The sequence below is a fragment of the Pseudonaja textilis genome, chromosome 5 (assembly GCF_049901715.1).
Source record: "Pseudonaja textilis isolate UNSWEBS1 chromosome 5, rPseTex1.2, whole genome shotgun sequence".
Taxonomy (NCBI): Eukaryota; Metazoa; Chordata; class Lepidosauria; order Squamata; family Elapidae; genus Pseudonaja; species Pseudonaja textilis.
The window spans coordinates 16,452,513-16,467,858 of NC_141994.1; the positions used below are offsets into that span (position 1 = coordinate 16,452,513).

The 15,346-nt window shown below is 40.8% G+C and overlaps 1 protein-coding gene across 4 annotated transcripts in view; it reads left to right on the forward strand.

The window, feature by feature from the left end:
• The window catches only part of MPPED1 (metallophosphoesterase domain containing 1), a 76,906-nt gene that overhangs the window by 22,692 nt on the left and 38,868 nt on the right, over positions 1–15,346 (forward strand). For 3 of the 4 annotated variants that reach the window (XM_087934181.1, XM_087934179.1, XM_087934180.1), the window contains exon 5: positions 2,114–2,339. In XM_087934181.1, coding sequence (XP_087790307.1) covers positions 2,114–2,339 — 226 coding nt within the window. The remainder of the gene's footprint in view (positions 1–2,113; positions 2,340–15,346) is intronic. The other variant, XM_087934182.1, reaches the window with a different exon arrangement.

Sequence of the window (15,346 nt, forward strand, 5' to 3'; positions counted from 1 at the left end):
TGATTCTCTGGCAGTAAAGGTTGGGAATTTGGCTAGATCCAGTTGGCACTCTGTGTCTGCTACACCTTTTTAATAAGTGCTTTGACCTGATCATATCCCATGCCAAGTAGGAGACTTGGAGAGAATTCCAAGGTTAGGTTTTAGTTGCCAGGGCCTTCTTGTATGTAGACTGAAAATCTTTCATCATAGTTGGGAGATGCTAGGGGGAAAAAGAGATAGTTTGAACTCATAGTTGAGTATGATAGCAATAGCATTTAGACTTATATACCACTTCATGGTGCTTTATAGCCCCCTCTAAGCGGTTTATAGAGTCAACATATTGCCCCCAACAATCTGGGACCTAATTTTACTCACCTCGGAAGGATGGAAGGCTGACTAAATCTTGAGCCTGGTGAGATTCGAATTGCCAAATTGCAGTCAGCCGGCAGTCAGCAGAAGTAGTCTGCAGTATTGCATTCTAACCACTGCGTCACTGCAGCTCATCCACACTCTAGCTTCCACTTCATGAAGCCTGTGTCCAGTGCTCAGGGTGTCATTATATTTTGAGGCTTGAAGGGCCAATCTTAAAAATTCGATTGAACAAGTTCTAATTGTGCAAAATTGGGGAAGAGGCCCAGATGAACATCATAAGGAAATTGTTACTATTGGCTTGTCTTCAAATAATTTGAATGCTGCATGTTTGTAGTGCTCGTACGTTGTTTTGAGGAATGTAAAGATGATAGACAAGTTCTCCTCTTTGCATTTTCAGGAGTGTAGTCCCCATGGAGTTACCTGCTGCTGGCAGAATGAAGGACTATTCCCATAAATTTGAAACAGAAGCTCTGCTCACTCATGGGGCCATTTATGCTATAGGGAGTGGCTCTTGGGCCTTTTAGCAAATGCCATGGTTTTAGTTGTCTGGAATTCTAGCTAGTCTTCTTTGCAGTACAATCTTAGTTCTCCCAGTGTTCTTTTAAGACCAGTAATCAGGGGTGGGGATTCAAATTTTTTAACAGCCAGTTCTGTGGGCATGGCTTAGTTGGTGGGTGTGGCTAACTCAATATCATTCACGCATCTCCTCACCTGGCCTCTCGTGACTGTGGGGATGCTGCAACAGTTGTAAGTGTGAAAAATGGTCATAAGTCACTTTTTTCAGTGCCATTGTAACTTTGAATGGTCACTCTACACAAGCAAAGTAGCAGCAAAGGAGGGAAAAAAAACTCCAGAGAAGTTCCTGAGACAGGAAGTCTAGTCCTGCCAAGAATGTAATAAGGGTTAATGGAGAGGCAGTTTCTGTAAGCAACACCAGAATGTTTCCTTCCTGCCTTCCTTACAGGATTAGGCCAGTAATTTCTTCTAACAACCGGTTCGCCAAACTGCTTAGAATGTTAACAACCGGTTCTAGTGAATAGGTGCAAACTGATAGAATCCCACCCCTGACAGTAATACTTGAAAGTAATACTTCCAATAATTTCTTGAAAGTATTGCTCCAACCTTTGCATTGAGTAGAATAGAGATGTGACTTCCAACAAGTGTTGGAAAGTGAATGTTTGTGTCGAAGGGGATGGCCCATCATGTTGATACAGAATTTGAATAAGAGTGGTGCCAATACGCAAGTGAAGTAGGTTGATCATGTATTTAAAAATATACAGTTATCCCAATGACTTTAGCTTGGCTCATTGTATGAGAGCTCAAATTGAAGTAGTGGTGGAGTTTAGATGAAGAAGACCTGGGTTTTTTTCTGACTTAGCCTCAAACTATTTTGGGCCACTCATGCTCAGGGATAAACTAAAGGGGGATTCGAACATACTTCACTGTGAATTTTCGAGAGGAAAAGCAAGATATAAATGCAAAACAGTTGCCTAACTTCACCAGTGCACTCCTAATTCTAAGTATAGTATATTTCATCTTTAGTCTTTCTTTGGAGTGTCCAGATACATCTTCAGCACAATTTAGAATAAATGAATTTAAGTTACAGTTCCTAGAATTTCCTGGCTGGATAAAGTGCCTATTCTGGAAATTGTTATCCTATCACACAACACATTGGAAAGATTGGCATGGTTTTATGTCATTTAGAATAAAAAAAATCCCACAAACGTAACACTGAACAAATGCCTATTTTTCTCCTTTTTAGGTAGCCTACCATATGAATACAAGATTGTGATAGCAGGTAATCATGAGCTGACATTCGATCAAGAATTCATGGCAGACTTAATCAAGCAGGACTTTTATTATTTTCCCTCAGTATCAAAACTGAAGCCAGAAAGTTATGAAAATGTGCAGTCTCTCTTAACGAACTGCATATACCTGCAGGATTCAGAAGTAACAGTTAGAGGCTTCAGGATATATGGTTCTCCATGGTAAGCATTTAAAACCTTGATTGTGTTGATCAGCAAAGACATTTCCTGTTTGTATTTTAATGGTTATACAACAGCAATGGCATTTGCCACACTGTAGACTGTTATATATTGATTGGTAAAGTAATGGATTCAAACACTTTTAATTAACTGAAAAGGTGCCCCTGGTGAATCAAGCAAAGACACAGATAGACACTGTTAATTGCAAATGGCAAGTCCATTTTTCAAAACTTGTTTTTTCTTCTTTTACATACACAAATGTGTTTCATTTGAAGTGATAATGTCCTGTTATGTAATTTGTGTTTCATCTCAAAGTATGCTTCAGAGAAATTGTTCTCTCCCCAAACAGAAAGGCTAATCAATTAAAAGTAGTTAAAATCACTAACTAATAAATTAAAAGGAGTGCTTAATTGATTGCCATTTCATTAGTTCACTGCAGGAAAAAGAAATTAACTAAAGTTCACAGGTAGAATGTAATGCCAACTTCATTAAAAGTCCCAAATTTAAACCGTAGTCAATTCCAAGTAGAAACTCTAGAGTTGTTGATTTAGACCAAGGTTAACATATAATCTGAAAGTGATGCACTGAGTAATGAGATGCAATACTACATACAATACTTCCTTGAATCAGATTGCATTTCTCACTTTTAAAAATGTTTGATTCCAAGAGCTTATGAGGAATTCAGCTTATGTGGAATTTCAGTTATATGGAAGTCAATGGCACATTAAGCCATATTATGGTAAACAAAAAGAGATTTATTATGGCATAAGCATGGGATGTTATTAATCACGCCCCGGCGCAAAAGTAGATGAGATATTTGCTATGTGTGAAATTCATCTTCCGATATTACAATGTCTTCTTTTGCTAAATTCAATGGAAGGGAGACGGGTTAAACTTTCTGCCTGCAATCATTCCTTGAAGCGGCTCCATGCCTAGAATGGTTATTAGCCATGGAGGCCAAGGCATGATAAAGCTATTATATCCTTCCATTGCTATAACTGAGTGGAGAAATTTGTGTCAGAGATTTACACTCTCTCCCACTATCCTCAAGAGCTGTTCTACTTTGTAGGTGTCATTAGTGATCGTGAAAAAGATGCTGATACTATTTGCATATTTTGGCTAATAATTTTGGCTGTTGATAGGTTCCAAGGTTGTGCAAAGCCTTTGATAGAGGGACTTTGCAAAGCACATTCATTGAAACAAAATATGTCCATTCCAGCCATATCCTTTGCAAATCAAATGTTCTCCTTGGCCAGCTTTGTATATCCATCCATGCACTGCTGGTTTGTTTCAGAGAGACCCAGTGAAAGAGTTGTCTGAATCTGCACATGATGATAAGCAGGGCTACATTCTAAATTTAATTAAATTACTTACTATTGTAAGCTGCCCATAGTTATTGTGAGGTTAGATGGGCAGCTAATCGATTTTACAAATATATAAATAAAAAACAGTTGTCCAACTCTTGAAAAAGGATATGGCTGCTTTAATAATTTGAAGAGAGCTGTTTCTTCATGCTAATACACTCTGAAAGGCCTCTCTCAATTGCTGAGAGTGGTCTAAAAAGACCAAAATGTTCATAAATTCAGAAGGAAAAGGAGCAGGGGAGGGCTTCAAAAATTTTAGCAACTGGTTCTCTGCCTGGTTACTGGGTGGATGTGGCCATGGTGAGCATGGCCTAGTTGGCCTTCTGCACCATGGGGGCGCATTTTCACCCTCTCCGGGCTCTGGAGGCTTCCAGGAGGATGAAAACGGCCTCCCCAGGCTCCGGAGGCCCTCTGGAGGCCAAAAACAGGGTCGTTTCCACCTTCTGAAGGCTCCAGGAAGTCCATTTTTCACCCTTCCTGAGTTCTGTGTGGGCCCTGTACTTACCTGGGATCCAAAACAGGCTGCGTGGGGACTCCTGGGAAGGGCGGGTTCGGAAGGACAGAGCCAGCCAGGGTGGGATTTGCCAGTTCACCAAACTGGCCATAAAATTCACTACAGGTTTAGCTACGGATTCGCCCGAACCAGGCCGAACCTGTAGCAGTCCTTCCCTGAAAAGGAGTGTAGCATTGAACCACAAACTCATGAAATGCAGTAAGCTAGATCTGTGACCTGTAGGAGGTTGGTTAAAATTTACCCTCACCTGTCCTGATGCCTTCTTCTGGATCTTTATAAGAAGCTATCTGTTGCATGACAGGTATGTCTCAGATATTATTTCATATCGATAATGTCACTCCCTTTCTTTTCTGCACTGAGTACCCTAAAATTATCTAGCTTGCTTCTTTAAAAAATTTATGTAGTCATTTTTTCTAGACTGAGAGGAATAACATTTCTTGTCTTAAAATTAGCATCTGCTAATGAAGAAATCTCATTAATCTTTTTGTTCAAAAGGGGAATTTTGTACTAAGCCCAGCTTCCCAATTAAAAATAATATTTAATACCTGTAAAGCAGCAGGTTTTTCTTTAGAAAGATCTGTGGTGTAATAAAACAGTTTGTAAGATGTATGTTGCTCTTAAAAAAACATGAAACAAATGGAAAAATTCAGGCAATTTATATAGCCCACACAGTGCCCCAAAGAAGAAAGTACAGAATGTTCTACGGAATGAAGAATTTTGACCCTTTTTCAATGTCCAATTTCCATTTAAAAACAACCCAATTTAGAGTATTATATGGCTGATAAAATTGATATAAAACCCTTTGTGAAGTAGCTGGTAGAAATCTCAGGAGCTGGAATTGTGATTAAATAAAATTTCTTGTGATCATGAGATGGGGCTTAAATGCACTACTCATCATTCTTTCTCCTGATAAAATTATTCAGCTTTATTATAATGAAAATCTCAGACGAACACAGCTTCTCCCCTTTGGAGCCAGCCTTGATTCTTTTAGTGCAGTATCTATATATAGTGCTAAGTCCGGGTAACTAAAGGTTATATCAGAAATCGTGTGTAAAAATTTTAAGGAATGCCTTTAATTCAATGGACCTTGGCTAAAACTACCACATCAAAGCAGATTCGTGGATCGAAATGGGGACCTGGTTTGAAGCAATCCATTGAATGAGGGATTTCCAACGGGTTTTCCACAAAGCCTTTTCTAATTTTGTTCTGCTGTTTCCATGCTTGTTCGAAACAATCCTACATGAAACACCTCAGCTTTGCTTCCACTTATGGAGAAGGTGGTGTGAGGGCTGTCTTTTGCTAGTGTGAATATGCGTGTTATGAGGAATAAATAAACAGAATGTAAACTTAAGACAATTTTACAGTAGCCTTTTAGATAAATCGGAAGTCACAACAGATTAGGAAGCAGAAAGAAATCACAGTCACCCTAGAGCAGTGATAGCTAACCTTTTCGGCACCGAGTGCCCAAAGCACATGCACATGTGAGTATCCCCCAAATGCAATGTGTGCATGTCCCCCGTGCATGTGCCCCACTCCACACATGCGTCCCCCCATATGCTTCCCACCTCAAATGCATGTGCAGCAGAGACTCAAAGAGCAGCTGGCCAGTGGGAGGCTGAGCCACCGTGTCCCTTAATTGTCATATACACTTTACCAAAACATGCATTTTGAAGTAATGGTTTCTAGGTAATATGCATTTTCATGTGCATCTTTCCTGAATAAATAAATTATTCTATGCAGAGTTCCCCAATGTCATAATTTTTGGTATCAGTTTTGAGCTGAATACTGCAGCGAAAAAGAATCTGGGGGAAAATGCAGGATTTGGGAATAATTAGGATCGAATTTGCATAGAAGTTCAGGAAATGTGAATTAGGTCAGTTTGCTTTAAAATGCTCCAAATCAAGTCTTAATTGTTAGTCCACTGTGTTTCTTCCTTCCCCTTTTCTCCCTAATGTTTCTTTTCATTATCCATTAAGATTACCTCCATAAAAAACATAAATATAACTTCAAGATTGATAGGTTCATTTCGGAAAAAGGCCTTGATTTTATTTTATTTTGTCATTAATTTTCTCTTGTTTATTTTCTCAACATTGAACAGATTTTGACTGTTACTGAAATGTGCATCCATTAAAGTCAAATATTTATTTCATCACACGTGACATATTAAATATTTGTGGTCGTTCACACAGTAGGAAGTTCTAAAGAACAAATCTTTCTTGAAATGTATAGTGTAGTTTACTTTATTGTCATTGCACCACGTACAACGAAATTAAATGCCATCTTCAGTGTACATAAGAAAACTATAAAACTAAAACTAAAACACACATCCTTCACATTCTATACAATTGAATTGGAAACCTGATATTGCATTAATATTGCACTGTACAGTAGAATTCAATATAGTTACTGCCCTGGGATAGAAGCTATTTTTAAGTGTATTTGTCCTTGTTTTTATTATCCTGTACTGTCTGCCAGATGGTAACAGTTTAAAAAAACGGTGCCCAGGATGAGATGGATCTTTGAGAATGTTTTCAACTTTATTAAGGTGATGGGAGCTATAAAGCTCTTGCAACAGAGGTGGTATTCAGCAGGTTCTGACCAGTTCTGGAGAACTGGTAGCGGAAATTTTGAGTAGTTCCGAGAACCGGCAAATCCCACCTCTGACTGAAGATTTTACAGTATCCTTCCCTTGCCACACCCACCAGGCCACGCCCACAGAACTGGTAGTAAAATTTTTTGAATCCCATCCCACCACTGTCTTGCAAGGAGGGGAAAAGGTAACCAATGACCCTCTGTGCAATGTTGTTAACCAGTGGTGGTATTTAGCAGGTTCTGACCAGTTCTGGAGAATTGGTAGTGGAAATTTTGAGTAGTTCGGAGAACCGGCAAATCCCACCCCTGACTGGCCCCACCCCCATGTATTCTCTGCCTCCCCAAGTCCCAGCTGATCAGCTGGGTCTTCTTTTGTTGCCCTGCACAGGAGAACGTAGCTGGAAAGCAGGTTAGCGGGGTGGGGATGGAATAGGGGTTTTGCAGTAACTTCCCCCAGGAGTGGGGAGGGAATGGGGATTTTGCAGTATCCTTCCCCTGCCACGCCTACCAAGCCATGCCATGCCCATCAAGCCACACCCACAGAACTGGTAGTAAAAAAAATTAAATCCCACCTCTGATGTTAACCCTCTGGAGCGCTGTCCTATCTGCCACTGTGCGATTAGCAAACCATACAGAGTTGCAATAAGTTAAGTGCAGTAAGGCCGAGGAGGTATGATTACCTAATCTGATCCTCTGAATGCGGCCAGACAGGAAATCCATAATCCAAAGGCAGATTGAAAAAGATAGTTCAAGCTCCATTAGTTTAGACACTAGTCTATGTGGAAGAGTTGTGTTAAAGGCAGAATTAAAATCAAAATGTATTTTGATTATTAATGCTAAATATTGATCCGAATACTACATTGATGGGCTTTCTCTGAGCTCCGGTGATGGCCAGGGCAAATAGCTGATTGGAGGGGATAATTGGGCTTTCTCTTTGGAGATATTGTACTGAGGCAGTTGGGAGATAGCATCAGCCAAAAAGTTCTCCCCCCCACCCCAAGAATGTAGGGCAGAGTGAAATTGAAATCGGTTGAAATATTGAGCCCCCATACTTGTTTTGGGGGTAATTTCCTGGGTGCCTTTAAGGCTTCTAGATTATTATGGTGTGTCCACATTTCAAAAGGGCTTTACTGCCTTCTAGGAAGCGTCTCCACGTAAGGAGTGCCCACCACACAGTGTAAGCCTCCTTTTCCCAGACCTTCCACCTGTGCTTGGCATCAGACAACTTTTTAGAGGTGTTTGCATATGGATGTGAAGTCTCTTCTCGTATTTTCTGAAGAACAGCCCCCATTGCCATGTTACTGGCATCAACTTGAATGGCAAATGGGACATTTGCAGAGATGGTATTCAGCAGGTTCTGGAGAACCGGTAGCGGAAATTTTGATTGGTTCAGAGAACCGGCAAATACCATCTCTGACTGGCCCCACCCTCATTTATTCTCTGCCTCCCAAGTCCCAGCTGATCGACTGGGTCTTCTTTTGATGTCCTGCACATGAGAACAGAACTGGAAAGCAGGTTAGTGGGGTGGGAGGGAATTGCTGTAATCTTCCCCCAGGATAGGCAGGGAATGGAGATTTTACAATATCCTTCCCCTGCTATGCCCACCAAGCCATGCCCACCAAGCAACACCATGCCCACTAAGCCAGAACCGAACCACAGAACCGACAGTAAAAAAAATTTGAATCCCACCACTGGACATTTGGGTCTGGGTGCTTGAGCAGGGATTCAGTTAAGTTTCTCAAAAGCTGTTTGGCATCCCATTGACCACTTGAGAGGTTGGTTTGGTGTTGGCTATTCCCTCCCCCTCAGCTTAGTGTCCTCCAAAATTTGATGGAATTTCTCTTCTATCCCTTCATCTAGATCATTTATGAAGATGTTGAAGAGCACTGGGCCCAAGACAGAACCTTGAGGTACTCCATTGTATCTTATAACATAGAATAACAGAGTTGGAAGGAACATTGGTAGATAGTCCCATGTTAGACAAATGGCTGTCCAGTCACTTCTTAAAAGCCTCCAGTGATGAGGCACCCACAACTTCTGAAGGCAAGTCATTTCACGATTGATTGTTCTCACTGTCAAGACATTTCCCCTTAGTTCTAGATTGCTTGTCTCCTTGATTAGTTTCAATTCATTGGTTCTGGTCTTGCCTTCTGGGGCTTTAGAGAGGTTGACCCCCTCTTCTTTGTGGCAGCACCTTAAATACTGGAATGCTGTTATCATATCTCCCATAGTCCTTCTTTTCATGTAGATATACTGTACCTAATTCCTTCAATCATTCTTCATATATTTTAGCCTCTGGTCCCCCAATCATCTTTGTTGCTCTTCTCTGTATTCTTTCCAGAATCTCAACATCTTTTTATATTGTAGTGATCAAAACTGGATACAGTATTCAAAGTATTGCTGTATTAGATGATTGATAATAGATAGATAGATAGATAGACGGACGATGATAGATAAATGATATAGACGATAGTTAAATGATAGATAGATAGACGATGATAGATAGATAGATAGATAGATAGATAGATAGATAGATAGATAGATAGATGATAGATGGATGGATGATACATAGACAAGACAGATGATAGATAGATGATAGACATACAGACAGGCGCATGAATATTCCTAGCTTAGTAGCCCAAACATTTAAATTGTAATTTAATTTTAAAATTAAAGATGAATTTTGAATTCACTACAATAAATAACAGCACACATCTAAATTGTTTGTGGCAGTATACAAAGTTACTTTCACATTTAGCATCATGTAGTTTCAGGTTTAAGTTATAAAAGAAAATGAGTTTCATTTTCAAAGTGAACCAATACATTGTTTTGTGGAATGAGAGGCATTCAGAATAAGATCTGTAGTTTCACTATCAGAAATTGCTTCATTTCCAAGCACTTCATAAAGCACAACAATGAAAAAAACATATTGCCGGAAGGATTTTTTCACTTTTATTTTTCCTCCTTCCCTTAAAAGTTTAATTTTATGAGAGACATCTGTTTTTAAAGTTAAAGTTACACTTTTGTGTTTATGCTATAAAGAAGTTTTGCTATCAATTGCTCTTAATTTAATGAGACCTCTATTCTTATTAGTGTTCTTGAGGTACAGTCCTATCGTTATGTATGCATGGATAAATCCCATTTACTTACCATAAGCTTTTTGCCATAGGGTACAATCCAATCCATAGATACGGATATTTAAGTTCCATTTATTTCAGTAAAGAATATAACCACAGAATAATGGCACTCATAACAGTGCAATCCCAAGCCATAAAAACTAATGGGTTGAATCCAGATATATAATGTAACCTGTGTATTTAGATTTAAATTCCAGTATACAGGTAGATCTCAGCATACAACCGTTCATTTATGACTGTTCAAAGTTACAACGGCACTGAAAAAAAGTGGCTTATGACCGTTTTCCACACTTAGGATTGTTGCAGACTTCCCATGATCAAAATTCGACCACTTGGCAACTGGAATCTACCACGGTTGCAATGTCCCAGGATCATGGGACCCTCTTTTGCAACCTTCTGACAAGCAGAGTCAATGGGGAAGCCAGATTCACTTAACCACCACCAGATTACTAATTTAACAACTGCTGTGATTCACTTAACAACTCTGGCAAGACAGGTTGTAAAAGGGGGAAAAATTGTCTTGCTTATCAACAGAAAATTTGTGCTCAATTGTGGTCATAAGCTGAAGACTACCTTTATACAGTGAGGTTAAGGCAGGGGTGTCAAACTCAAAGGCCTGGGGCCTGGATTCGGTCCATGAGGAGCTTAGATCTAGCCTGCGGGGCTACTCTGGAAACAGCGGAGGACTGGCCAGTGGTGCCTCTGCCAGTGAAAACAGAGCTTGGGAGGACCGCGAGCTCCGTTTTTGCTGGCAGAGGTTTGCAGGAGGCTGTCGTAGCCGAAAATGGAGCTCGGGAGCCTGTTTCCATCTGGCAAATCGCTTGGGCCACCCCAGGTGCCCCAACATGAGTGATGTTGAGCTGGCCACACCCACATTGACCACGCCCCTGCCCCCCCCAAGGTCAAACACAACCCTGATGCGGCCCTCATTGAAATCGAGTTTGACACCCCTGGTTTAAGGCATCAGGATGGGGAGACAATGAGATTTACTCCAGCCTTAGGCATGAAGCCAGATGGGTGATCCTGGGCCAGCCACTTTCTCTCAATCCTAGGAAGGAGGCAATGGCAAAACATTTTTGAAAAATCCTGCCAAGGAAACAACAGGGACTTGTTGAGGCAGTGGTCCAAGAATCAGACACAATTGAATGGGCGAAAACAAAAGGAGTATAGAGCAGTGGTCCCCAATCTTTTGGGCACCAGGGAACCAGTTCCATGGACGGAGTTTTTTTTCCACGGATTGGAGGGGGTGTGGTTTTGTGTGCTGCCTGCATCCCACGGATGGGGCTCCGCTTGTTTGCATGGCCCGGTTTCCGGCATGTCACAGACCAGTGCCGATCCATGGACTGGAGGTTGGGGACCCCATTGTAGAGCACCACCAGAAAACAAGATCCAGGAAGTTCTGTTGAATAGACTTATCAGCAAACATGCATATAACTAGAGTTTAAGCAAAGACCAACTAGGGTTTAGTTGGTCTTTGTTTCTATGTCAAATTAAGTCACAATTAACTTGTCCCATTGATTTCGGGAATCCCAGGAACTGGGTTACTTTTCTAATGGCCTTTAATAGGGATGGGTTAAAGGCTTTTGCTGCAGATGAATGATCGACTTTAATTCTGCATTATACTTCAGAATTAAAAATCTGATTTGCACATCCTTCCGATCCCACTGTCTTTTCTATGCACAGGGAGTTTTTTTTTTCTCCTTCAGAAAAGTTCAGGTGTTGAGATTTTTAAAAATACGATTCCATTTTTTTTTGTCATGCAAGTCAAAATATTGAAAAATGGATAGTTTGCTCAGGGAAGGGAAGAAGTGTGAAAGGAACTTAAGAAAATAATTGATTTGCCTAATTTTGCAAGAACATGCCAAATGAACCTTATAGAATTAGACAGAAAGAGAAAGTAAGAATGAAACATTCCTACTTTCCAGGATACAATCTAAAGACCAATGTCAGATCAACCCACTGAGCTAATAGATCTTCCACAGGCTGAGTCCCTTTCCCTCTGACTTACTGGTACACAGTTAAACCCAGTTAATCAAGAGATATCTCCAGCTGTGTTTTATGGGAACAATTTGTGTCCAAGAGAAGAACTCACATTAGATAAACCTGCAGTGTTGTCTAAAAGATTCAAAAAGATCAAAATAGCTTGTGTAGCCATGCAGTCAAGGCCACCGTCTTGCCCTTTTTGCAAAAAAATAAATAAAGATGGGTAGAACTCTGGCTTTGTTATTGAGTCAGATAAATCTAGGCCTCGAAAAGAGATGGAAGGAGGGTGGACTCATTCCTGTGATCTCTTTCTCCTACCTATTTTGAAACATGCCCCCACGGCTCCTAACAGGGTATTTGTATTCCTGGCAGTGATATCCGTCTTGATCATTCTACAATACCCGCAGAGTTTGGATGAAATGTTGTAGCCTGCACAGTACTGTTAGTTTATTTTTACAAGTTGTTTCTTTCATCAAATCTCTCTTGGCCACCACAAAGTGTTTTGAAGGTCTGAATCTGATGCATGACAGCATGTGTGTGTGTTTGTCTCCAGTAATGAGTGAATATAAAGTGCAAGTGAATTATTAATGCTGGTTATTTATAGTTAGGTTAAGACTGCAACTATAAACAGATACTCGGCAGAGGATTCATCATTCCTTCAATGGAAGCTTCAATTCTTTAGCTATTGTGCAAATATAAATTTACAATCATACATACGTTCGTATATACATTCATATGTCAGTGTGTGTGTATGCATACATGCACATATACATGCACACATTCAATCAGACATGAACTTTCTTGGCTTCAAATATATTTTTTGCTCATTTAATTCAAACCAGCTCTGGGTTACAAAAAAGAAGAAGAAAAACTTGGCAGGCAGCTTGTCCATATGGTCTAATTACTTTTAGTATTTTTTTAAGAAAAGAAAGAAAGCTTTACGAGTGATATTAAATTGGAAAATGGATCCAGTGAAGGTTTTCCTTTTGTATTTTAAAGATGTATATTACATAAATATCCACCATTCCTTAGAATTTTGGATGTCCATCAAATTCTTGAACTGCAAAATCATGGAGGTTAATCTTGAGGGAGAGAAAGATATTTCTCATATGCCACTTGGCTTATTCTAGATCGGGTAGACTTTCCAATTTAGTAAGGCACATTTTCCTCTGAATGAAAACAGAAGTAGGTCTCACAGTCGCACATTAAATGTTTTCCATGTGGTTGTGGAAAATGGAATGAGCTGGGTTATCCTGGAGCATCCGTTCAGCATTCTCCCCAGGCTGCTTTATTTAATGGAGAATCCATAAATTATGAAGAGCTACAACAGGCAAGCTTAACTGAGAGCAGTTTAGTTTTAGTTTTCGGACGTCAGAATTGGTCACCTTCAGCGCAGAGAAATATAGCAATTCAAAGCCAGCTTGGAAGAATTGAAATGTTTTCCGCTCTGCCATTTGATGGCACTGACAGCAGAAGAAAAATTGCAGAAGAATGTAGGATTTCTCTGGTCTTGAGGGGATCCACTTTTCTCGTCTTTTCATTTTGACTGCATGGATAGCAAGTAATTCTGTGTTATGATTCACTTGCTGAATATAAAGACAGATAGTATAACTCTACAAATTCTTCCATACAAAGTTTCTTTTATTGGATTATATTAGGTATCCTCAAGATAACTTACAGTTATGTTGAGATGCATCTAATGCTTTCTAATTCTTTGCATAGTTGAAATCGTAGTGTAAGTGATATTAATCATTCTATCCCATAGTTGCAGAGGCAGGGGGTAGAGCTGCCACCATGACGCTGTGTTTAGGCAAGAGTGAGGAAGCCTCCCCCAACCCAACAAGGGTCAATTCAGTGACCAATCAGGATTACAGATGTGGCCACATGACATGGACTACATTTCCTAGGATACCTTAACTACATTTACCATGATGCATTCCCTTAAGGGGACAGTTCACAAGTCCTAACTAACTATCCCAAATCCCATTAAATCTAAAGTGTCTGGACAGCACAGCAAGCAATAGCAATACCCTCAGACTTATATACCGCTTTACAGTGCATTTACAGCCCTCTCTAAGAGGTTTACAGAGTTAGCAGCTTGCCCCCAACAATCTGGTTCCTAACATTTTACTGACTCGGAAGGATGGACGGTTGAGTCAACCTTGAGCTGGTGAGAATTGAACTGCTGGCAGCTGGTAGTCAGTAGAGGTAGCCTCTGTCCAAAATGGTATAGACCCGTGATGGTGAACCTATGGCACACGTGCCAGAAGTGGCACGCAGAACCATTTCCCCTGGCATGCGAGAGCTCACCCTGAAGAGCCCCACTGCACATGCACGCGCGCTGCCGCCACTCGACAACTAATTGTCGGGTATCTGGAGTGCATGCATGGGGGAGTGGGGTGGGGTGTACGGGAGACACGTGCGCATGTGCAGAGATGTGCGGTGTGTGGAAGGATCATGCATGCGTGTGCAAGTGGATTGTGCATGGGGTAATTGCCAGCTCATGAGATGTGCCACGTACAGGGGGGTGATCTCACACACATGCGCAGATGCATGATGCGCAGTGGGGGAATTGGCACGCAGGTGCAGAGACGTGCTGTGCGCTGCGGGGGAATTGCATGTGCAGGCACAGAGATGCATGACACATGGCAGGGGAATCATGCAGGCACAGAATCATCCATACCCATGTGTGTGGTGCACGGCATGCGCAGGGGGGTGGGAGTGGGCAGCACACATTGCCTTCTGGGTGCTGGTGTGCGAGCGCATGAGCGCGGGCGCAATTATCGGCACAGGAGCTGAAAAAGGTTTGCTATCTGTTGAGGTAATTCCCCGTTAGGAGAATGAGCGCATACAGGGAGACGTATAGAGAGTAGTGTTGGAATAATACACACAGAGCACACAGATACACTGTACAGTAAATGTAGGTTTTTACTTCCAGAAGGGTTTAAGCAAAGTCCAAAATAAGCAGTCCAAAAGTCATTCACAGGTAAAATCAGTCAGTTTTTCAATCCAGGGATAATCCAAATATCAAATTCCAGTGTCAAAAACAGTTCAGTATCAGACTTACATTAAATCCAGTAATATCAGTCAATTAGAAGAAATGGAGCAACAGCAATACTTTCCAACAGAAGGAAACAGAGATACACTCACACTCTCTTCTGAGACTCAGACTAAGACTAAACAACCCAGGTTTCTGGCTACATCTTATGGCTGTTTGAGAAACCATACCCAATTGCATGCTCTTGCATTCCCTTAAAGATATAGTACTAAGATGTTTATCCTGGTTTATATATTTCTAACCCAAATACCTGTTAGGTGACTTATATTCCTAACACCACCACTGGTATAGACTCTCTTGCTCATGCAGGGTGTTGGACTAGATGGCATGATAGCAGTGTTCCAATTTTTGAGGGTCTGTCA